Consider the following 23500-nt stretch of genomic DNA (forward strand, 5'->3'; position numbering starts at 1 on the left):
GACAATTTAGCATGGCCAATTCACCTGACCTGCACATCTTCAGACTGTGGGAGGAAACCAGAGCACCCAGAGGAAACCAACACCAACACGGGGAGAACGTGCAAACTCCACACAGCCAGTCACCCGAGACTGGAATTGAACCCGGGTCCCTGGTACTGTGAGGCAGCAGTGCTAAACCACTGAGCCACATACCTTAAACAGTGACACCTGCATCCCGTGAATGAGTTTTATAAACCCTGAATTGGAAGGAGTTGTGCAGTGATGTTCCACAAGGATCTGTACTGAGGCCTTCACTGTTCAATCTGTATTTATTGCTTACTTAGGGAGCTAAGTAAGTATATTTGACAAAAACAGGTGAGGTAGTAAGTAATGATGGTGGAACAACAAAATAATGGAAGTGGTGGTGATCAATTAACTGACTGGGCAAGACGCATGACAGTTTGATTTGAATGTCATTTAGTGTGAACTATGAGAAAGGACAGATGTGATTATCTTTGAACTTGTAAACTGCAATCCGAGGGGATTCAAGAGCCGTTTTGCTGTCGGTGTTCACAGATTACTAAACTGTAGTTGTCAGGTACAAATTAATAGTCAGAAAGACTAATGGAATGTCAGCCTTTGTATCTAGACAGCTGGAATTTAAAAAGGAGTAAGTTTTGCTACGCAAACCTTGGTTAGAATTAATCTGAAGCACTTACTATATTCTGCTGTAAATTTGAGGCTGAACAGATGATCTTTTTCTGGGTGGAAGTGGCCATGGGTTTGGATGGTGCTGTCTAATGAGCTCTGGTGAATTGGTGCATTTTTGTAATTGGTGCAGCTATCGAGTGTCGGTGGTGGAGAAAGTGGGTATGGTGCCAATCAAGTGGGCAGCTTATCCTGGATGGTGTCAACTTGTTTTTGAAAATATTTATTTAAAGATTTGCTCCATGCACAGGACTCATTAAAGTGCCAGTGTTTAACATGTGACTACCCATTACTGCTGAGCGAACTGATTTTAAAATTTCTGACTTGTTTTCAAATCCACCCACAGCTAGTTGTGAGGCTGGGAATCCAATGTTATTTTCTTATGCTTTTGCAGAGAATTTGTTTTGACTGTCAAGTCTCTCTCTGGATGCATGTTATTTCTGGCAATGAAAGTTCGATTTTCCGTAACGTGGATACGGATCAGATCAGAGTCTCAGAGAGCAGGCCATTTGACCCCTCATACCTCTGCTGGTTCTTTGAAACAGCGCACACAATAAGCGTGAAAGTGATTGTCCCAAGATTTGAATCTTATATCCCTCACTGTAGGAAAGATTTTGTGAAACTTGAAACGTTGCAGAAAAGATGTTGCCGGGAATGGAGGGTTTGAATGACCGGGAAAAGCTGAAGAGGTTGGGGCTATTTTCCCTGGGCATCAGAGGCTGAGGGGTGATCTTTCAGAAGTTTATATAATCACGAGGAGCATGGATTGGGTAAATAGCCAAGGTCTTTTTACCAGACTGGGGGAGTCCAAAATTAGAGGGCAGAGATTTAAGGTGAGAGGGGAAAGATTTCAAAGGGACCTCAAGGGCAATGTATTCATCTAGAGGGTGGTACGTGTATGGAAGGAGCTGCCAGAGGAAGTGGTGGAGGCTGGTACAATTACAGCATTTAAAAGGCATCTGGGTGGGTATATGAATAGGAAGGGTTCAAAGGGATATGGGCCAAGTGCTGGCAAATGGGACGAGATTAATTTCAGGTATCTGATCTACATGGATGAATTGGACCGAAGGGTCTGTGTCCATGCTGTATGGCTCTATTGCTATGTTCAATTGCTTTGACTTTTTGCAAAAGCAAAAAGAAATGTACAAGGAATTTTTCTGATTCAGTATGTAGATGTACCTACTAGAGAAGGTGCAAAACTTGACCTACTTTTGGGAAATAAGGCAGGGCAGGTGACTGAGGTGACAGTGGGGGAGCACTTTGGGGCCAGTGACCATAATTCTATTAGTTTTAAAATAGTGTTGGAAAAGGATAGACCAGATCTAAAAGTTGAAGTTCTAAATTGGAGGGAGGTTAATTTTGACGGTATTAGGCAAGAACTTTCAAAAGCTGATTGGGTGCAGATGTTCACAGGTAAAGGGACGGCTGGAAAATGGGAAGCCTTCAGAAATGCGATAACGAGAATCCAGAGAAAGTATATTCCTGTCAGGGTGAAAGGAAAGGCTGGTAGGTATAGGGAATGCTGAAAGAGATTGTGGGTTTGGTTAAGGAAAAGGAGGCAGCAAATGTCAGGTATAGACAGGAGAGATCAAGTGAATCCTTAGAGTATAAAGGCAGTAGGAGTATACTTAAGAGAGAAATCAGGAGGGCAAAAAGGGGACATGAAATAGGTTTGGCGAATAGAGTTCAAGAGAATCCAAAGGGTTTTTACAAATACATTAAGGTCAAAAGGGTAACTAGGGAGAGAATAGGGCCCCTTCAAGATCAGCAAGGCAGCCTTTGTGTGAAGCCGCAGGAGATGGGGGAGATACTAAACGAGTATTTTCCACCCGTGTTTACTGTGGAAAAGGATATGGAAGATATAGAATGTGGGGAAATAGATGGTGACATTTTGAAAAATGTCCATATTATAGTGGAGGAAATGCTGGATGTCTTGAAACACATAAAAGTGGATAAATCCCCATGGCTTGGTCAGGTGTACCCTAGAACTCTGTGGGAAGTTAGGGAAGTGATTGCTGGGCAAATTGCTGAGTTTTGTATCATCGATGATCACAGGTAAGGTGCCCGAAGACTGGAGGTTGACAAACGTGGTGCCACTGTTTAAGGAAGGTGGTAAGGTCAAGCCAGGGAATTATAGACCGGTGAGCCTGACGTCGGTGGTGGGCAAGTTGTTGGAGGGAATCCTGAGGGACAGGATGTACATGTATTTGGAAAGGCAAGGACTGATTAGGGATAGTCAGAATGGTTTTGTGCATGGGAAATCATGTCTCACAAACTTGATTGAGTTTTTTTGAATAAGTAACAGAGTATTGATAAGAGCGGAGCAATAGTCGCGATGTATATGGACTTCAGTAAGGCGTTCAACAAGGTTCTCCATGGGAGACTGGTTAGCAAGGTTAGATCTCATGTAATACAGGGAGAACTAGCCATTTGGATACGGAACTGGCTCAAAGGTAGAAGACTGAGGGTGGTAGTGGAGGGTTGTTTTTCAGACTGGAGGCCTGTGACCAGTGGAGTGCCATAAGGATCAGTGCTGGGCCCTCTACTTTTCAGCATTCATATAAATGATTTGGATGCGAGTATAAGAGGTACAGTTTGTAAGTTTGCAGATGAAACCAAAATCGGAGGTGTAGTGGACAGTGAAGAGGGTTACCTCAGATTACAGCAGGATCTGGACCAGATGGGCCAATGGGATGAGGAATGGCAGATGGAATTTAATTTAGATAAATGTGAGGTGCTGCATTTTGGGAAAGCAAATCTTAGCAGGACTTATACACTTAATGGTATGATCCTAGGGAGTGTTTCTGATCAAAGAGACCTTGGACTGCAGGTTCATAGCTCCTTGAAAGTAGAGTCGCAGGGTGATAGGATAATAATGAAGGTGTTTGGTATGCTTTCCTTTTATTGTCAGAGTATTGAGTACAGGAGTTGGGAGGTCATGTTGCGGCTGTACAGGATATTGGTTAGGCCACTGTTGGAATATTGTGTGCAATTCTGGTCTCCTTCCTATGAAAGATGTTGTGAAACCTGAAAGGGTTCAGCAAAGATGTACAAGGATGTTGTTAGGGTTGGAGGATTTGAGCTATAGGGAGAAGCTGAATAGGTTAGGGCTGATTTCCCTGGAGCGTCGGAGGCTGAGGGATGACCTTATAGAGGTTTATAAAATCATGAGGGGCATGGATAGGGTAAATATACAAAGTCTTTTCCCTGGGGTCAGGGAGTCCAGAACTAAAGGACATAGATTTAAAGTGAGAGCGGAAAGATATAAAAGAGACCTAAGGGGCAACTTTTTCAAGCAGAGGGTGGTACGTGTATGGAATAAGCTGCCAGAGGAAGTGGTAGAGGCTGGTACAATTGCAACATTTAAAAGGAAGGCATTTGGATGGGTATATGAATAGGAAGGGTTTGGAGGGATATGGGTTGGGTGCTGGCAGATGGGACTAGATTGGGTTGGGATATCTGGTCGACATGGACAAGTTGGACAGAAGGGTCTGTTACTGTGCTGTACATCTCTAAGACTCTAAATTGGGTACTATAGAAATGAAGTGTGATGAAGAAGTGAATTTTTAGTTGGTTAAAAAAGAATCCCTGCGGGGACCCTCTAAGAAAGTGAAGAACAATGGTTTCAAAGATCTTTCCTCTTACTTTCTCTGTTGCCCTGTTGTCTGCTGGTTTTTCTTGTATGTGTCTGTGTATAGTTGGTACTTGTAGCTCAGTTGGCTGGATGGCTGGTTTGCAATGCCCAGTGATACCAACAGTGTGGGTTTAATTCCCCTACCAGCTGAGGTGACCATAAATGACTCTCCTTTTCAACCCCTCCCCTTGCCTGAGGCATGGTGACCCTCAGGTTAAACCCCCACCAGTTGTTTCCCTCTCTGCGTCTTTCTGATGAGGGAGCAGCCCTATGGTCTGGTAAGAATGTAGTGACTTTACCTTGACTTGATTGTTTTGTGAACTGTAAAAGTGAGACAAAACGTTTCTTTAAAAACAAACAAAATAGGACCAACTATGAATCTCTCAATAGGCTTTACAGGAATATACAATACCCCAGGGTCTAACTGTGAACTATCGTTGCCCCACGTACCAGGTGTGCCCTGTTTGTGAGCAGCACATTGTTGGGACCTGGGTGCCCTGTTGTGTTTTTGTATTTGATTTGTAGTTCAAGTGCACTAAAACATCTTTTTTCAGAAATTAACTTTTGGGCTTTGGGGTGAAATGTTGAAGTTTTACCTTGCACAGTTTGTCTCAACTTTTGAAATATTGTAGGATTGCGGATGCAAGGCCATTAATTTTTTTCCTGTTTGATGTAGGGCCCAATGACTACAGTTACCATCAGCTATCGTATCCTGAACAAGGCTATGATAGGCCTTATGAGGATTCCTCACAGCACTACTGCGAAGGAGGTATATGCTCATATACCTTCATGGAAGCATATACACATGCCTTATCCCTGGATAAAAAAACTTCTTTCTCAAAAGAAACTCATCATTACCTCACCGCACAGCTCTTGTAGAACGGTAGTTGCTGGCTTATCCCCAGGGTCAAAGTAGCTTCCAAATTAATTGCCTTACCAATGCTTACAAAAATAGCCTTAACATTCCTAACTTTTCTCTTTTTTTTTGTGAAAATAAAAAGAAGCCTATGTGTTGCTCCTAATAGAAAAGACCCTAAAACGATTAACACACACACATCCCCGGATCCATATTCTGGTGTGGAGTGCCTATGTGTCAATACCTTGCTGATATTTTAATTTCTGTGTCTTTTTTTATTGTGCCTCTCTTCTCATGTAGTCTAGCCATCTTCTATTTGTGTTGTCCCAGTAAACGTCTCTCTTTTTTTCGTTTTCTTTTGCAGGGTTACGGACCAGCTGCAGTTCTGTGTTGCTTGACTTGCCGGATTTCTGTGGCTTTTTCCTCCTCTTCCGCTTGTCTCTTGTTTAAACGTCTCCTTCTCTTTCCCCTTCCCCCCCCCCCCCCCCAACTTTCTTTATCCCGCACCCCGTGCGTTTCCATCCCCTCTGTCGGGGTGTCTGCAGAACGTCCTGTGCAGAATGTCGAGCTAACGCTATTGCTGTGCCCCCTCCTCTTGCAGGTAACTCGCAGTACAGTCAACAACAAGAGACCTACCAGCAAGGACCACCTCAGCAACAGGGCTACCCACAGCAGCAGTACTCAACTCAACAAGGCTATCCAACCCAGCAGCAGGGTTATGGTAAGCAACCAGACAGAAAAAGGCAGTAGATGCTGGTACTGAATGGTAAGTGGCATCCTACAACACAAAGTGGCCTTCCACAATTGAGAGGGTTGCTTTCTGAGGAGAGATTGAGTAGGGGGCTGTACTCATTGGAATTTAGAAGAATGAGAGAGGATCTTATGGAAACATCTAAAATGATGAAGGGAGTAGATAAGATAGAAGCAGGGAGGTTGTTTCCACTGGTGGGTGAAACTAGAACTGGGGGCATAGCCTCAAAATAAGGGGGAACAGGTTTCGGACTGAGTTGAGGAGGAGCTTCTTCACCCAGAGGGTTGTGAATCTGTGGAATTCTCTACCCAGTGAGGCAGTTGATGCTACCTCATTGAATGTTTTTAAGGCAAAGATAGGTTTTTGAACAATAGAGGAATTAAGGGTTATGGTGAAAGGACAGGAGCTGAGTCCACCAAAAGATCAGTCATAATCTTATTGAATGGCGGAGCAGGCTCGAGGGACCGAATGGCCTGCTCCTGCTCCTAGTTCTAGTGTTCTTATTCAGTCATTGCAACTCTGCTTGCCTTTCTATGTGGGATAGACAAAATAGACCATTTTGCCAAACAGGTTCATAGTGCCATGGATATATTGTGGCACAGAAAGAGGCAGTTCAGCCCATTGTGCTGGAAATAAAACTAGCCGCCTGTTCTAATTGTAGGATGTTCTCTGTCAGCTCTGTGCACTGATCAAGAAGTACCGTGTACACAGGCCAGCGTAATGCCTTCTAGTTCATATGGACCTCAGTGATCCACACAGCAGAATCCTGGGCAATATTGAACCCAGGTCTTCACAGCGTCATTCCAGCTTCCTGGCCCCACCCCCAAACTGGGCAGTGAATTTCCGACACCCACCACCCCCTGGGAGAAAACGTTCGCCCCCGCTGTCCCCTCTCATCCTTCTGCCAATCAGATTCAATCTGTACTCGCTGCTAATAGACCTCTCTGTTCAGGGATGCCCAGTCTCCCCAAGCTCCTCCTTATTTTGTGCACCTCTATTTAATTTCCCCCTCCCTGGCCATGTGTTTGTCAATCTCCCCTCTCCAGAGAAACTCTCACCCTTGTTGTATTGCAGTGACTAGCTCTGTGTACACAGCTCCGGCTGTGGTCAAACTGCCATTTTCTACAATTTCAGCCTTGGACGCCCAGTTTTTTCCATTCCGTACCTCATCCTATGACATAAAGCGTCCTGTGTGCTGCCTTTCCCACCATATCTAGCTGTCCTATTCCCTTCAGGGGCTTGTTAATGCTGAAGTCCCTCTCACCTTCTAACCTTCTCCAATACCCTCCCATTTTCTGTGTGTACCCCCTGCTTTGTCTGCGCTCTCCTTAAGCAGAACCTCTCCTTTTCCCACATTGAATTCTACTTTCACTCCCACTCAGCCAAACCAAAGGGCAGCCATATCAAAATCATACCAAAGGACAGTCCAATGTGAGTACAGGCCCTTCATCCCACCAAGTCTGCACCAACACCCAAGCCTTCCCAAACTAAAAACCTGCTGTCTCCGTGCAGTCTGTATTCCTCTATTCCCTGTCGATTCTCCTGCTCCTTGGATGCTGCATGCCCGGCTGTGCTTTTCCAGCACCACGCTCATTGACAGTATTCATGTATCTGTAAAGATCTGGTCTCCTTCCTATCGGGAAGATGTTGTGAAACTTGAAAGGGTTCAGAAAAGATTTACAAGGATGTTGCCAGGGTTGGAGGATTTGAGCTACAGGGAGAGGCTGAACAGGCTGGGGCTGTTTTCCCTGGAGCGTCGGAAGCTGAGGGGTGACCTTATAGAGGTTTACAAAGTTTGTGAGAAGATTTGTAGCACGGATGCTCGTTGTTGTGGTTCTGTTCGCCGAGCTGGGAATTTGTGTTGCAAGACGTTTCGTCCCCTGTCTAGGTGACATCCTCAGTGCTTGGGAGCCTCCTGTGAAGCGCTTCTGTGGTGTTTTCTCTGGCATTTGTAGTGGTTTGTATCTGCTGCTTCCGGCTGTCAGTTCCAGCTGTCTGCAGTAGTGGCCAGTATATTGGGTCCAGGTCGAGGTGCTTATTGATTGAATCTGTGGATGAGTACCATGCCTCTAGGAATTCCCTGGCTGTTCTCTGTTTGGCTTGTCCTATAATAGTAGTGTTGTCCCAGTCAAATTCATGGTGCTTGTCATCTGCGTGTGTGGCTACGAAGGATAGCTGGTCGTGTTGTTTCGTGGCGAGTTGGTGTTCATCGATGCGGATCATTAGCTGTCTTCCTGTTTGTCCTATGTAGTGTTTTGTGCAGTCCTTGCATGGGATTTTGTACACTACGTTGGTTTTGCTCATGCTGGATATTGGGTCCTTCGTTCTGGTGAGTTGTTGTCTGAGAGTGGCTGTTGGTTTGTGTGCTGTTATGAGTCCTAGTGGTCGCAGTAGTCTGGTTGTCAGTTCGGAAATGCTCTTGATGTATGGTAGTGTGGCTAGTCCTTTGGGTTGTGGCATGTCCTCGTTCCGTTGTCTTTCCCTTAGGCATCTGTTGATGAAATTGCGCGGGTATCCGTTTTTGGCGAATACCTTGTACAGGTGTTCCTCTTCCTCTTTTTGCAGTTCTGGTGTACTGCAGTGTGTTGTGGCTCTTTTGAACAGTGTCTTGATGCAACTTCTTTTGTGTGTGTTGGGGTGGTTGCTTTTGTAGTTTAGGACTTGGTCTGTGTGTGTGGCTTTCCTGTGTACCTTTGTGGTGAATTCTCCATTCAGTGTTCTCTGTACCATCACGTCTAGGAATGGGAGTTGGTTGTCCTTTTCTTCCTCTCTAGTGAATCGGATTCCTGTGAGTGTGGAGTTGATGATCCGGTGTGTGTTCTCTATTTCTGTGTTTTTAATGATTACAAAGGTGTCATCAACTTATCTGACCCAGAGTTTGGGTTGAATTTGCGGTCAGACTGTTTGTTCTAATCTTTGCATTACCGCTTCTGCTATGAGTCCAGAGATGGGTGGGCCCATGGGTGTGCCGTTGATTTGTTCATATATTTGGTTGTTGAATGTGAAGTGTGTTGTGAGGCACAGGTCCAGTAGTTTGAGTATGCCGTCTTTGTTGATAGGTTCCACGTTCTGTTGTCTGTTCTGTATGTCCAGCAGCTTGGCTATTGTTTCTCTGGCTAGGGTTTTGTCAATAGAGGTGAACAGTGCCATGACATCGAATGAGACCATGGTTTCTTCCTTGTCTATGTGTATATTTCTGATGATGTCCAAGAATTCCTGTGTTGATGGTATAGAGTGTCTGGTATCATACTACCAGCAGACAAAGGCAGAATGACGGTCATCCTGGACAAAGCAGACGACATCCAAAAAGCACAACAACTACTTGCAGATACCAACACCTACCAAAAGAGGGAGTTTGACCCCACCCCACAGCTCACCAATAGGATAAACAACACACTGAGGAACCTACAAAAAAACGGACAGATAACCAGGTCGGGCCTACAAAGAATGAAACCTGAAAGCAACAACACTCCCAGATTCTATGGATTACCTAAAGTGCACAAACCAGACATCCCACTCAGACCCATAGTATCACTACCAGGGACACCATCACACAAACTGGCTAAAGAACTACAGCAGAAACTGAAACACCTGATCAGCGGATCCAGACACTCTATACAGTCAACACAGGAATTCTTGGACATCCTCAGAAATATACACATAGACAAGGAAGAAACCATGGTCTCATTCGATGTCATGGCACTGTTCACCTCTATCGACAAAACCCTAGCCAGAGAAACAATAGCCAAGCTGCTGGACATACAGAACAGACAACAGAACGTGGAACCTATCAACAAAGACGGCATACTCAAACTACTGGACCTGTGCCTCACAACACACTTCACATTCAACAACCAAATATATGAACAAATCAACGGCACACCCATGGGCTCACCCATCTCTGGACTCATAGCAGAAGCGGTAATGCAAAGATTAGAACAAACAGTCTTACCGCAAATTCAACCCAAACTCTGGGTCAGATATGTGGATGACACCTTTTGTAATCATTAAAAACACAGAAATAGAAAATACACACCGGATCATCAACGCCACACTCACAGGAATCTGATTTACTAGAGAGGAAGAAAAGGACAACCAACTCCCATTCCTAGACGTGATGGTACAGAGAACACCGAACGGAGAATTCACCACAAAGGTATACAGGAAAGCCACACACACAGACCAAGTCCTAAACTACGAAAGCAACCACCCCAACACATACAAAAAAAGTTGTATCAAGACACTATTCAAAAGAGCCACAACACACTGCAGTACACCAGAACTGCAAAAAGAGGAAGAGGAACACCTCTACAATGTATTCGCCAAAAACGGATACCCGCGCAATTTCATCAACAGATGCCTAAGGGAAAGACAACGGAACGAGGACATGCCACAACCCAAAGGACTAGCCACACTACCATACGTCAAGAGCATTTCCGAACTGACAGCCAGACTACTGCGACCACTAGGACTCATAACGGCACACAAACCAACAGCCACTCTCAGACAACAACTCACCAGAACAAAGGACCCGATACCCAGCATGAGCAAAACCAATGTAGTGTACAAAATCCCATGCAAGGACTGCACTAAACACTATATAGGACAAACAGGAAGACAGCTAACGATCCGCATCCATGAATACCAACTAGCCATGAAACGACACGACCAGCTATCCTTCGTAGCCACACACGCAGATGACAAGCACCATGAATTCGACTGGGACAACACTACTATTATAGGACAAGCCAAACAGAGAATAGCCAGGGAATTCCTAGAGGCATGGCACTCATCCACAGATTCAATCAATAAGCACATCGATCTGGACCCAGTATACCGACCACTGCAGCGGACAGCTGGAACTGACAACCGGAAGCGGCAGATTCAAACCACTACAAATGGCGGAGGAAAGATCACAGAAGCGCTTCACAGGAGGTTCCCAAGCTCTGAGGATGTCACCTAGACAGGGGACGAAACGTCTGCAACACAAATTCCCAGCTCGGCGAACAGAACCACAACAACAGAGGTTTACAAAATTATGAGGGGCATGGATAGGATAAATAGACAAAGTCTTTTCCCTAGGGTCGGGGAGTCCAGAACTGGAAGGTATAGGTTTAGGGTGAGAGGGGAAAGATATAAAAGAGACCTAAGGGGCAACTTTTTCATGCAGAGGGTGGTACGTGTATGGAATGAGCTGCCAGAGGATGTTGTGGAGGCTGGTACAATTACAACATTTAAGAGGCATTTGGATGGGTATATGAATAGGAAGGGTTTGGAGGGATATGGGCCAGGTGCTGGCTGGTGGGACTCGATTGGGTTGGGATATTTGGTTGGCATGGACAGGTTGGACCGAAGGGTCTGTTTCCATGCTGTACATCTCTATGACTCTTAAACACTGCTATTGTATCCACTACCACCACCACCACCACCTCTGGCAGTGCCTTCTGGGCACACACCGCCCTCTGTGTTTTAAAAAAAAATTGTCTCTCGCATCTCCTTTAAACTTTCCCCCTTCCACCTTAAAGCTGTGTCCCTTAGTAATTGACATTTCTACCTTGGGAAAAAGACTACCCGTTCTATCCTTGTCTCATAATTTTGTAAACTTCTGTCAGGTTACCCCTCATTGTTCAACAATCAAGTGAAAGCAAGTCAAGTTTGCTAAATCCCTCCTTATAGCTGATACCAGGATGTTGCCTGGCGTGGAGAATAAACCATTCCTGTACCCTCTCCAAAGCTTCCATATCCTTCTTGTCATGTGACAACCAGAATTGTATGCAATATTACAAATGATGGCAAACTAAACTTCTATACAGCAGGAGCATGGCTTGCTAGTTTTTTTTTTTACTCTTTGCCCAGATCAATACGCTGCCTTGACCACTTTATCCAGTTGTGTTGCCACTTACAGGGAAGCTGTGGACCTCTGTACCGAGATCCCTATGTATGTTGATGCTACTAACGATTCTGCCATCTACTGTATACTCCCCTCCTGCAGTCGACCTTCCAAAATGCATCCCCTCGCATTTGTCTTGTTTAAGTTCCATCTACCATATTTCCGCCCAAGTCTCCAGCTTATTTATATCCTGCAGTATCCTCTGGAGTTCCTCCTCACTAATCAGCAGCTCACCCAAACTGTGTGTCACCCACAGACCTACTGACCAGGGCATCTGGATTCTCTTCCAAATCATTTATAGATATTGCAAACAACAGGGGTCCTAGAACTGATCCCTGGGGCACACCACTGGTCACGGATCTCCAGTCAGAAAAACACCCTTCCATCGCTACTCTCTGTCTTCGATGACTGGACCAGTTTTGTATTCAGGCAGGCAGAAGTGGGTACTGCAGATGCTGGAGATTAGAGTCCAGATTAGAGGGGTGATGGAAAAGCACAGCACATCAGGCAGCATTGTATTCATTTTACCACAGGTCCCACGTGAGGTCATCTTCTGTATCAGCCTTCCATGAGAAACCTTGTCAAACACCTTGTTCAAATCCGTGTAGACATTATCTATCACCTTTTGGAGTAACAAATTATCTTTGTTACGTCCTGAAATAAACTCAATCAAGATTTGGGGATGCCGGTGTTGGACTGGGGTGTACAAAGTTAAAAATCACACCACACCAGGTTATAGTCCAACAGGTTTAATTGGAAGCACTAGCTTTCGGAGCGCCGCTCCTTCATCAGGTGGTTTTGAAAACCTCAGTCAAATCATCCCTCAGCCTTCCTCTTCAAGGAGAACAGTCATAACGTCTTCAATCTATCCTCCTCACTAAAGTTGATCATGGTTAGAACTGTTCTTATAAACCTCTCCTCCACGCTCTGATATGTTCACTGCCTTCCTACAGCCCAGAACCGTACACAAAGGTCATGGTTTACACATTATTTTTGCAAAAATGAAGTAGCCTCCAATGGCGCTGTACAGAGCTGTGTGCTGGGTCCCTTGCTGCTTGTGTTGTAGATTCACGACGTAAATGCAGGAGGCTTGGCTGGGAATTTTGCAGCAATTGGCTGGGTAGTTAACAGTGGTCACTGACTGCAGGATGCCAATGTTGGAACTTTGTTTAAGCAGGGCGGCAGGGAAATCCGGGGTACGGAAACTACTGGAGGAGATTTTCAGGGACAGGCCTTACTCACATTTGGAAAAATATGGACTTATCAGTAATAGGAAGCATGGCTTGGAGGGGAGGATGAGTCTCTCCAACTTGATTGAGTTTACAAAGTTAAAAATCACACAACACCAGGTTATACTCCAACAGGTTTATTTGGAAGCACTAGCTTTCGGAGCGCTGCTCCTTCAAATGGTTTTGCTTGTGGTTCTCCCTGGTCTGTGGAGCTCTCTTACCCAGAGTTCAATGGAGGGAGGGTCACTGAAGTCATTGGCTCACGATGAAGTCAGAGGCTGATGGGACGGACGCAAGAATAGTGACCATAAACGTGCTGTCACAGGTACCTGCAGTTGGCAGTCATCTTCGGCTGGATTTAATCTCTGAGGGGGTGAATCTGTGGAATTGTTTACAACAGAGACCTGTCGAGGCTGGGTCATTGGCTATATTTAAGGCTGAGAGAGATTTTTAATCAGGAACGAGACTCTAGGGTTCTGGGGAAAAGGCAGGAATGTGGAGTTGAGGATTATCAGATCAGCCATTGAACGATGGAACAGATTCGATGGGCTGAATGGCCTTCTGGCTGCTACATCCTCTGCTCATTGGTTTAAAACCAAAAGCAATGAGGTCATTGCCCACACAGTAAGTGGCCAGGATCTGGCACACCTAGTCTGAGAGTGTGGTGGAGTTAGGGTCAGTCAGTGAGTTGGCTAATTAGCTGAGGAGGAAGAATAGAGTTAGGGGCTACAGGGGTTACAAGGACTGGCATTTAGCGAGTAGCTCCTTCAGCGAGCTGTGAAATCTGCACTCCTCAAGTGCTGTAATCGTTGGTTGTGAAGGAGTGGGTTTGAAAAAATCTGGGTTTGAAGGTCATACCCTTGGATAACTCCCACGTCCGAGTGCGGATTGGTTTAGGGCGTTGGGGTGTCTGACATGTCGATTGGTGGGCTGATTCTCGATTCTGTTTGCAGGTTCTTCCCAACCTCCTCCGAACCAGTATCCAAACTATCCACAAGGCCAGGGTCAGCAGTATGGGGGCTACAGAACCCCCCAACCTGGACCACCCCAGCAGCAGCAGAGGCCTTATGGGTATGACCAGGTATGGGATGTACGGTGTGTTTATTGCCAATGGTTTTACCCTCAGGAACCGAATCCAGCGGACTGAGACATCAGCCTGCCCTTAATGTGCGAATGAGGAGGATTTTCAAACAATCCAAGGAGGTTTGAGGGTTCCAGTTAACACACACAATTCAAAAAACCAAGCACATTAACTGAACATCACCCAAATGGCTTGGGGGGGGGGGAGGGGGGGAGAGGAGGAGTGCTGAACTGAATGAATGTATTGTTGATGCTGGAAATTCAATACCAAACGCACAGCACTACAAATGCTGGAGATGTCTGGTGGGATCTGTGGAGAGAGAAACCCATGTTAATGCTTCAAATCCGTGTCTTTTCATCAGAGTGGAGACAGGTTAGAGGTGAATTTGGGGGTGGGGGGGGGAGGAGAACAGAAGGGGAGAGAGGGGTGAGGACTTAATTGAGAAAGGTACAAGGGCAAAGAGCAGCACAGTGGCTCTGTGGTTAGCACCGCTGCCTCACAGTGCCAGGGACCCAGGTTCAATCCCAGCCTCGGGCGACTATCTGTGTGGAGTTTGCACATTCTCCCTGTGAGTTTCCTCCGGGTGCGCTGGTTTCCTCCCACAGTCCAAAGATGTGTAGGTTAGGGTGGCTTGGCCATGGGAAATTGCCCCATAGTGTACAGGCTGGGTTGGCTAATTGTGGCCAATATGGGGTTACGGGGATGGGGGCGGAATGCAGATCGGAGGGTCGGTGCAGACCGGAAGAGCCAAATAGCCTTTATCTGCACTGTAGATGTTTTGTGATTGATGAAGGAACAAGCAAGAGAACTTGGAGGAGTGGTGAAAGGCAAGGTAGCAGCTGGCTGAGCAAGTGATGAAAGGATAGAGAAAGGAAAATGAGAAATGGGGGAGGGGATGAGAAAAAGGCCAGTGAAACAACGTTCATGTTAGACTGCGCCTGGAGAGACTGGGAGCTGTTCTGAGCACCACATCTTTAGCTGTATATACTGGTCATTATATGATATCTGTGTACATTTGTGTGTGTGTATAATGTATGTATATATAGGGATGAGTGACCATAACGTGATTAAAAATTTGCATATGTTTAAAAGTGAGGCAGTTCAAGCTGAAGCAAGGATGTTGTAAATTGACAAAGGGAAATTATGAAGGTATTTGTCCCCAAGTGGCTAAACTGGGTTAGGAAATACATGAAAAGGAATATGCAATGGATAGTCTTTAAAGAATTATCACATGGATTATAGCAACTGTACATTCCGTCAAGGTGCAAAATCTCAAATGCATAGTCAACCAGGAATGAATAATGAGCTTAAGGATTGTATGAGGCAGAGAGAAACAGCTTACCAAAAGGGCAAACAGCAATCTGAGAATTGGGAACGCAGCTAAACAGGAGCACAAAACTGATAGGAAAGAAGAGTAGAGTATAAATACAATTTCAGGAAAGAAAAACATACAAATAGACTGTAAAACCTTTGACCGAATCATTAACGGGTGTTTGGCCAAGAATAATGTGGATCCATACAAAGCAGGGTCACGGGGAATGGAGAAATGGCAGAGAAGCTGAATGATTACTTTGTGTCTGTTTTCAATGAGGAAGATACAAGAAATCTCAAAAATCACTAATACAACAAATCTCCCAAAATTAAAGATCCAAGTAACCAGAATGAGGAGTCGAAGTAGATTAGAATCGGTAAAAAAAAAATTGTCCCGAAGAAATTACTGGGGCTGTAAGTTAATCACACCCTAGGACTTGATGGTCTGCATTCCAGAGTATGAAAGGAGTTGGCTACAGAGGTAGTTGATGCATTGTGATTATCTCCCAAAATCCGGTCAACTATGGAATACTTCCTGTGGTTCAGAGCAAGAAAATGTTACCACCGCGATTGAGAAAGATTTCTCCTCCTGCTTCTACCATAAAGGACTTGAGAAATGGACGCTTGAATATAAATGAATCAAATGATAATGTAGATTTGCAAATGGAAAATTGTTTGACAAATTAATTGGAGGTTCGGAGGATGTTACAATTTTGATGAAGGGTTGTCAGTGGATGTTCTTTTAGGGACGGCACAGTGGCTCAGTGGTTAGCACTTCTGAATCACAGCGCCAGGGACCCGGGTTCAATTCCAGCCTCAGGTGACTGTCTGTGTGGAGTTTGAACTTTCTCCCTGTGTCTGTGTGGGTTTCCTCCCACAGTCCAAAAATGTGCAGGTTAGGTGAATTTGCTGTGCTAAATTGCCCAGTGTTCAGGGATGTGTAGATTAGGTGCATGAGTCAGGGGTAAATATCGGGGGGGGGGGGGAGGGGAAATGGGTCTGTATGGGATACTCTTTGGTCAGTGTGGACTTGTTGGGCCGAAGGGCCTGTTTCGACACTGTAGCGATTCTAATTCTGAATTTACTTTTAATGTGGGCCCCCACAGAAGGTTGGTTAGCAAAATCAAATCACGTAGTACACCGGAGGGAACGTACTGGCATGGATTAATGATTGGCTGACAGACAGGAAATGGGGAATAGAAAAGAATTGACAGACTGTGACAAGTGGGGTACCACAAGGAGCAGTACTTGGGCCCTAGATCTTCACAATATGGACACAAGACCAAATGTCTTTGTCAATAAATCACTAACTAATGAGTGCAGCATGTTATTAGGAAGGCTAATGGAATGTTAGCCTTTATTCCAGAGGATTTGAGTACAGGAGCAGTGAACTCTTGCTTCAACTGTATAGGAGCTTGGTTAGACCCACACCTGGGGTACTGTGTGCAGGTTTGGTCTCCTTATCTCCGGAAGGATATTGTTGCCCAAAGGTTTCCCAGACTTGTTCCTGGGATGGTGGGACTGAACTATGGAGAGAGGTTTTGAAAAATTGGAACTGTATTTACTCGAGTTTTGAAAAATGAGCGGCGATCTTGTAGAAACTTAGAAAATACTGAAAGGATAGCTGCAGCTAAAATGTTTCCCTGAGTCTAGAAATAGAGGCCAACATTTAAAAATAAGTCCGATGCAATCGTGTCCTAGAGGAGACTCTCTTTCCACTCAGTGGGTTAAAGTACCTTTGGAATTCTCTCGCCTAGCGGGATGTGGGAGCTCAGTCATTAAGTGTATTTATAGTAAAGATTGATGGATTTTGCATGATCATTGGTATACAGAATAATGGAAAGTGGCTCAAACATGTTAATGTGTTTCTCTTAACAATCAGCCATGTCTGTGCTGAATGACAGAGCAGACTTAATGGGCTGAATGGCCGCCTCCTATTTTTGAAATTACATTGGAACACGCAGGGTGGGAGAAGCTTCTAATTCTCTCCTGCAAATGCTAATTGATTTGTTAATTTTTAAATTGGAGCTTAAGTGTTGTTTGGTAACAAAAGGTTATTAAGCTATATGGAGTTCGGTCTCTGATCAGCCATGATCTCATTGAATGGTGAAACAGACTTGAGGGATCCCGTGGCTAAACTAGGATCTGATCCAGGATTGTAACACTGGGGGGGTGTGAGACAGCTCCTAGCAGTGGGCAATGGGAACTGTTGAGTGGTTAATCCAAAACATGACTGGTCAAATGGCCTCCATTTTTGTTCTGTATCTGTGTGATATAGTTTAACTGCGCAAGAATTTCAACATGTACTGGGAATTGAATTCAATTAACCCTCCAAGTAGCACGTTAGATTGTGGTATTGCCTCTGGCTTACACCCTGCCAAGGGATGAGTTACTATCCAATGGTCACGCCATATCTATAGTCTGAAGTGAACTTTTCTGCATTATATCTGAAGCAATGGCAGGTCAATTTCAGAACCACCCCCCCTCACTAACTCATTGAGTTAATGTTTGCATGAATTTGGAGGAAGATTGGAGGAAATGTGACTTGTTGCCTTGCACTTTCAAAGATGGGCTGATTGGCCTGGCCCTAGTGCTGTTTAAGTTGTATTTTTTTTCACGGCGTTGTTCCAATTGGACACATCAGACAAGAATCTCCAGTCGATCTGCAGGAAGAAACTACCTTCTGTGTGGATACGTACAAGATTCAGTAGAATTCATAAAATCCGACCCGCAGAGAATGGAAAGTGACCAATAAGGAACAGTCCCTATGTCTTGCGCTATCAGCTTGCTGTTGGAATCTTAGTTTCCTCTTACCTTAGCACCCTTCGCTTGCAGATGAGAATCACTTTCTCTTTCCCCTCCGTTTGTGTTCTTGGGAAAGGAATTGCGCTCAGTCGGCCTTGAGCCCCTACTCTTCACGTGGAGAGCAGAAATCCTGCAAGTCGCAAGCGCCGAGGGGGGGGGGGGGGGGGAGGTGCTGGGCAAAAGACACACCTTGAGTTTTGTTTTGATGAAACTTTAAGTCCCGAACTCCCTTTGAAGATTTCTCGGTCATCGGGTTACGGAGTCTTCGCAGATGTATGCAAACAGGAGCTCCGGCAGCTGAAAGACAGAAGGTTCTGGAAACTGTTAACGAAGCTGGAGCAGTGGAAGGGTGGGCAGAGTCTCCAGCTGACCCCTCTGTAGCTTATGGAGCTGGGAAGGAGGCAGGCATAAGGGGCACTGACCCCACTGAAGAGGTGAAAAGAAACCATTTATAGTCAAAGACCTCCTTAAAACTTCACAGGTAAATGTCGATCATTCTTTTATCTTCGTACCAGTGGTAATGCTCATCCAGTTGCTTTGTGGAATGGAATTTGGATAAAGTATGTCTTTCTAAAAGATGATGTCGTGTTGCTGTCTGCATGTGTACAAATTCAGTGGGGTTTCCAGTCAAACTTTAACTCGGTCTGAAGTTTTGGGACTCTTGTGTCTCCACAGAACTTGCAATGAATCGTCTGCGGAGCCTGGGAAGAACGTGGCCACTCACCCAGAAAGTTTTTAGTTTCCACGCTTGGCCCCCCAGTCAGCCACAGGAGGAGGAAGAATGCAAAATGGAACACAAGCTCACACCGGTCACAAAGACACAGCCAGGGACGGGGGGGGGAAATTGATGACTTTCGGACACTGCATGCAATGGGAGGAGCATTGCTCATTCTGTGATTGCCACATGACCCAGGCTGTTGGTGACCAGATTGACGAGACCGTTGGTAACCAGGTTAAGCAGACCAGTGCTCCTCTCACCCTCCCCGTACCCCACTGTGTCCAGCTATTTCTGACCATCATACACCCCATCGTCACTTCACTGTGCCTCTTGGGTCTATCCAACTTCACAAATCATTTGATGCAAGACTTGACCAAACGCCGTCTTCTGTTTTTTCGATATGGAGCAGGCGTGTTGGAGGTCCCAGACTTCGATCTGATTGTGCACCGATCTTTTTGTGACAGACCTCCGCTGTGCATGGGACTCAGCAGATAGCACCTCCTCAAGCACAATCTGATCTCTCATCTTGTACTCCTAGGCCCCAAACTCTGCAATAATCCCTTTCTCCATAGTTCTTGATGTCCTCACCAGCCTGGTTCATCCTCTCTCAAGATCACACCGAGATTGATTGTTTGTTTGTTTTTTTTTTCAAATTGAAGATGCTGAGAAACCGGGATATTGAAGAATTGTCCGTTACCGACATGAAATAGTGTTTTCTGCTTTTGTTTTGTATTGATTTGCTACACTATGCAGGAGAGAGAAAGTGAGCAAGGCTTTTGCTTGAAGTGCAAGTATTTCTGGAGACTGGACATTAGGCTCACACACAGCTTTCCGAAACAATATTGATAAAACCCATTCCCAGCGTCAAGTTAAATAACTCAAGGTGGGGCTGGCGAGTGTTAAATATGGTGACTCTCAATGTCCAAAGGTTAACACTTGACTTATGCCAAATGTTATTTTCTCTCAAAATTGTTCATGTATTTTTTCTGACCATCTTGCAGGTTCCTCTTTCTGGTTTTTAATGAAGAGCATTTGCACCAGTTGCTCAAATTGTTCATTCCCTTAGGGTTTAGTTCGAGGTAACCTGCCAACCTTGCAATGGGCCTCAACTGAATGGTTTTTTTATACTTTAGAATGAGTGAAGTGGCTGTTTTTGACAGGCAGACCCGATGGGCTGAAGGGTCTTTGTTTGCGCTGTAGCTCTCTCAGACACTGCCCCATGCTTCCACCTCATGAAGTGAGTTCACGCGGTGACCACTATTTGAGTGGCACCGAACTTCCCCGTAATCCCTGTCCCTCTGCACCCAGCGCACATTCCACACGTTGCCAACACCATCCTTTTTATTTCTGAAAGAGACCCTTACTGAGTCAACACACCAGACTCAGAGCAAAGGAATATTTCAGCCAAGTAGTATTGTTCAGAGAGAGTTTTAATGTGCTCTGTCAGGGTTAATGCATTGTGTCTGTGTTACAGCATGAGGAATGTAGAGGCTGATTATGCTAATTCAGAAGCATGGGTGTAGCAGCTGAGGAATTTCAGTTCAATTGATTAATTTGGGAGGAAAAAAACCTAGTCTCAGCATAGTTGGCCATGTGACCATCGTCATAAAATCCCATCTGGTTCATTCATGTCCTGTAGAGAGGGAAATCTGCCATCCTTACCCGATCTGGTCACATGTGACTCCAGACCCACAGCAATGTGTTTGACTCTTAACTACCCTCTGGGCAATTAGGGATGGGCATAAAAATGCTGGGACTGGCCAGAGACACCCACATCCTGTGATGGGGATGGGTAACAATTGTGAGTGGATTTATTAAGAAGCCATATTCCACGTATTGGTAATGTCACATCACTTTGTTAATCTCTCATCACACTCAGTTTCTGGCTTTGTTTGTGAAGCTAAACAGCTCTCTCTGTTATTAAAGAGGGGTCGAAGTTAACTCTGTAATTTGTCAGCAAAACATGAGATCATTATTTTTATTTGCTAGGAAATCTCTCACTCTCGCTCTCGCTCTCTCTCTCACTCTCTCATAACTAATCTTATTCTTTATGATAGAAGGTAACCCTGTCTCTGCTTTTTATAACTTGTGTATACGCTCGACTGATCTGAACACCTTGCTGTCTCCTGCTCTACCTTATCCCAGGATGGTCCCAGCCCCTCTCACTCATGCACACGCACACGCACGCACATATACACACACACACACATGCTGGAGATGGTCGCTAATTGTATAATTAGGTCCAAGTGCAAATAGTATTAATTGTAGCTCAATCAGATAAGCTGCATAAATTATTTGAGTGCACCTTGCTGACATCTCTTTTGATGTAACCTTTTACCTTTGGTAACTTGTGCTGTAGTAAGTCATTTTCCTGCTGTCCTGTACCTGGAAGGAATGTCCAGGGATCCGTTGAATAATAGGTATCAGTGCAGCCAGAAGCAGTTTCTGAAACTGGCTGATCTTCACTTGTCCTTGTCCTTGTGCAACAGCCAAATTCGAAAGTTACCGTTGTCAAGTTCTGTGACCTAGTATCAAAGTGGTTGAGCTTGGAATAATGATTTCCAGAGCCACCGTTCCCCCCCAGAAAGATCAAGGGCTGTTCCAAAGCTAAACACGTTATATTAGGAAATAGATGCAATCCAAGCAATGTTGGCACAAATGATTGTGTGTTCCTGGCTATTCCTTTTGCAATGTTGCTGTCGGGTCATTATTTTGCAATATCTGCGTGTGGCATTGCAGTCAGAAACTGATGAAAAACAGACATTTTCACGGGCAGTGTCTGTAGAATGGCAGAAAATGGAGGGTTTTCATTAAAACAAAAACGTGCAGCTATTGCTTGCTGAGGAATGTTATTGTGGAGAATTTGTTACTTGATCATTAGTGCTGAATATCACTCTGTTACATCCCCTCACTCTATAGAATGTGCGTTAGAAGTTAAATTAAGTTTGTATGGTCAATGTGTTCAACCATTATACTGTGTGTTCTCCATTTGGGGCAGTGTTAACATGTAATGTGTTGAATTTTTATAAACATATCTTGAATATTCATAGTGTCTGTTGTGCAGTATCCATATTAGAGGATTTTCCTCCATTCTCGCATCAACTGGAATATTCGCTCAGTTAGAACTGAGCAAAACTGTTTCACTTCTGCTGAATGACCTGGCCTGAGATTATTCTGGGCTATGGGGTCTGTATCATAAGATTGTAAGAAAACAGCTGCATGTGAAAGGTCACATGATGCTGTTTCGGAGAAGGTGGTGCCCTGGCTGATGCTTATCCTTCAGGAGAAGGTGACGTCGCTGGAGTTGTAGTCCAGAGTGCCAGGTTAATTTTCAGGGGATGTCGGTTCAAATCCCACCCCCTGCTATGACTTTAATTAAGAAGTCTGTAACTAAGAGCCAGCTCACTGGTGTCGATTGCTTATAAAATCCCATCTGGTTCGATAATAGGGAAGAAAATCTGCCATCCTTACCCGGTCTGGCCTGCCAGTGACTCCAGACCCACAACAATGTGTTAATTACCCTCTGGCAATTAGTGATGGGCAATAAATGCTGGCCTGGCCAACAGCACCCTCATCCCATGAACAAATAGGACTTAGAAGCAGGAGGAGGCCATTCAGCCCATTGATTCTGCTGCACCATTTAATGAGATCCTGGCTGATCTGATAATCATGGACTCCACTCTCCTGCCTTATCAGAGCAGTAGGCTAAAGTTCAATGTTAGTGAACTATTAATCCTGAGCTATTGATAACTCCATTGGAGGATGGTATAGGTGTACTTATATCTCTTTTAGGACTCTTCAGAAGGCTTTTATGTAGCAATGTAGGGCACAGAACGAGGTCAGTTGGCTCTTCAGGTCCGTGCTGGTGTTGCTGTTCTATGTGACTCTTTTCCCCTCCCCCACCCCCATCTCCACTCATGACCATATCCTTCTGTGTTTTTCTCTCCTGTTTATCCACCCACCTGGCCCCATATTTGTGATTGGGTTGCAGTCTTCTCTGTGGTCTGTCACTCATCACTCTCTCTCTGTCTCTCTCTCTCTCTCTCTCTCTCTCTCTCTCTCCTGGAAGGTAGCAAGTTCCCCCTTCTCACCGTTTCTAAACTCAGTCTTTCCCCAGTTAGGTGAATTAATGACTGTCTGGATCAGTGGTGCTGGAAGAGCACAGCAATTCAGGCAGCATCCGACAAGCAGCAAAATCGACGTTTCGGGCAAAAGCCCTTCATCAGGAATAAAAGGCCTTTATTCCTGATGAAGGGCTTTTGCCCGAAACGTCGATTTTGCTGCTCGTCGGATGCTGCCTGAATTGCTGTGCTCTTCCAGCACCACTGATCCAGAATCTGGTTTCCAGCATCTGCAGTCATTGTTTTTACCTTACCGAATTAATGAGTGTGTCTGGTACCAGTCCCCCACCTGCCTAGGGGAAACAACCTGTCCATGTCACCTAAAGGACAGAACCCTAGTTTGTTCCATCCTCCTGCTCTGTTAGATTCTCTCGTTCAGCTGAACATACTCACTTTCGTTAAAAATTGCACAACACC

The 23500-nt window shown here is 45.0% G+C and overlaps 1 protein-coding gene across 9 annotated transcripts in view; it reads left to right on the top strand.

Annotated features, from left to right (window-relative positions):
• Window positions 1-23500, top strand: part of ss18 (SS18 subunit of BAF chromatin remodeling complex) — an 80173-nt gene that overhangs the window by 47157 nt on the left and 9516 nt on the right. For 5 of the 9 annotated variants that reach the window (XM_087986738.1, XM_043687615.2, XM_043687620.2 and 2 more), the window contains 3 exons: window positions 4998-5090; window positions 5779-5898; window positions 14001-14128. In XM_087986738.1, coding sequence (XP_087842864.1) covers window positions 4998-5090; window positions 5779-5898; window positions 14001-14128 — 341 coding nt within the window. Of the gene's footprint in view, window positions 1-4997; window positions 5091-5778; window positions 5899-14000; window positions 14129-18919; window positions 22008-23500 lie in introns of those variants that run through there. The other 4 variants (XM_043687616.2, XM_043687621.2, XR_006311341.2 and 1 more) reach the window with 3 other exon arrangements.

This window comes from Chiloscyllium plagiosum, unplaced genomic scaffold, assembly GCF_037043375.1.
Source record: "Chiloscyllium plagiosum isolate Xiang-an unplaced genomic scaffold, Cpla_swu_hap1 HiC_scaffold_4, whole genome shotgun sequence".
Classification (NCBI taxonomy): Eukaryota; Metazoa; Chordata; class Chondrichthyes; order Orectolobiformes; family Hemiscylliidae; genus Chiloscyllium; species Chiloscyllium plagiosum.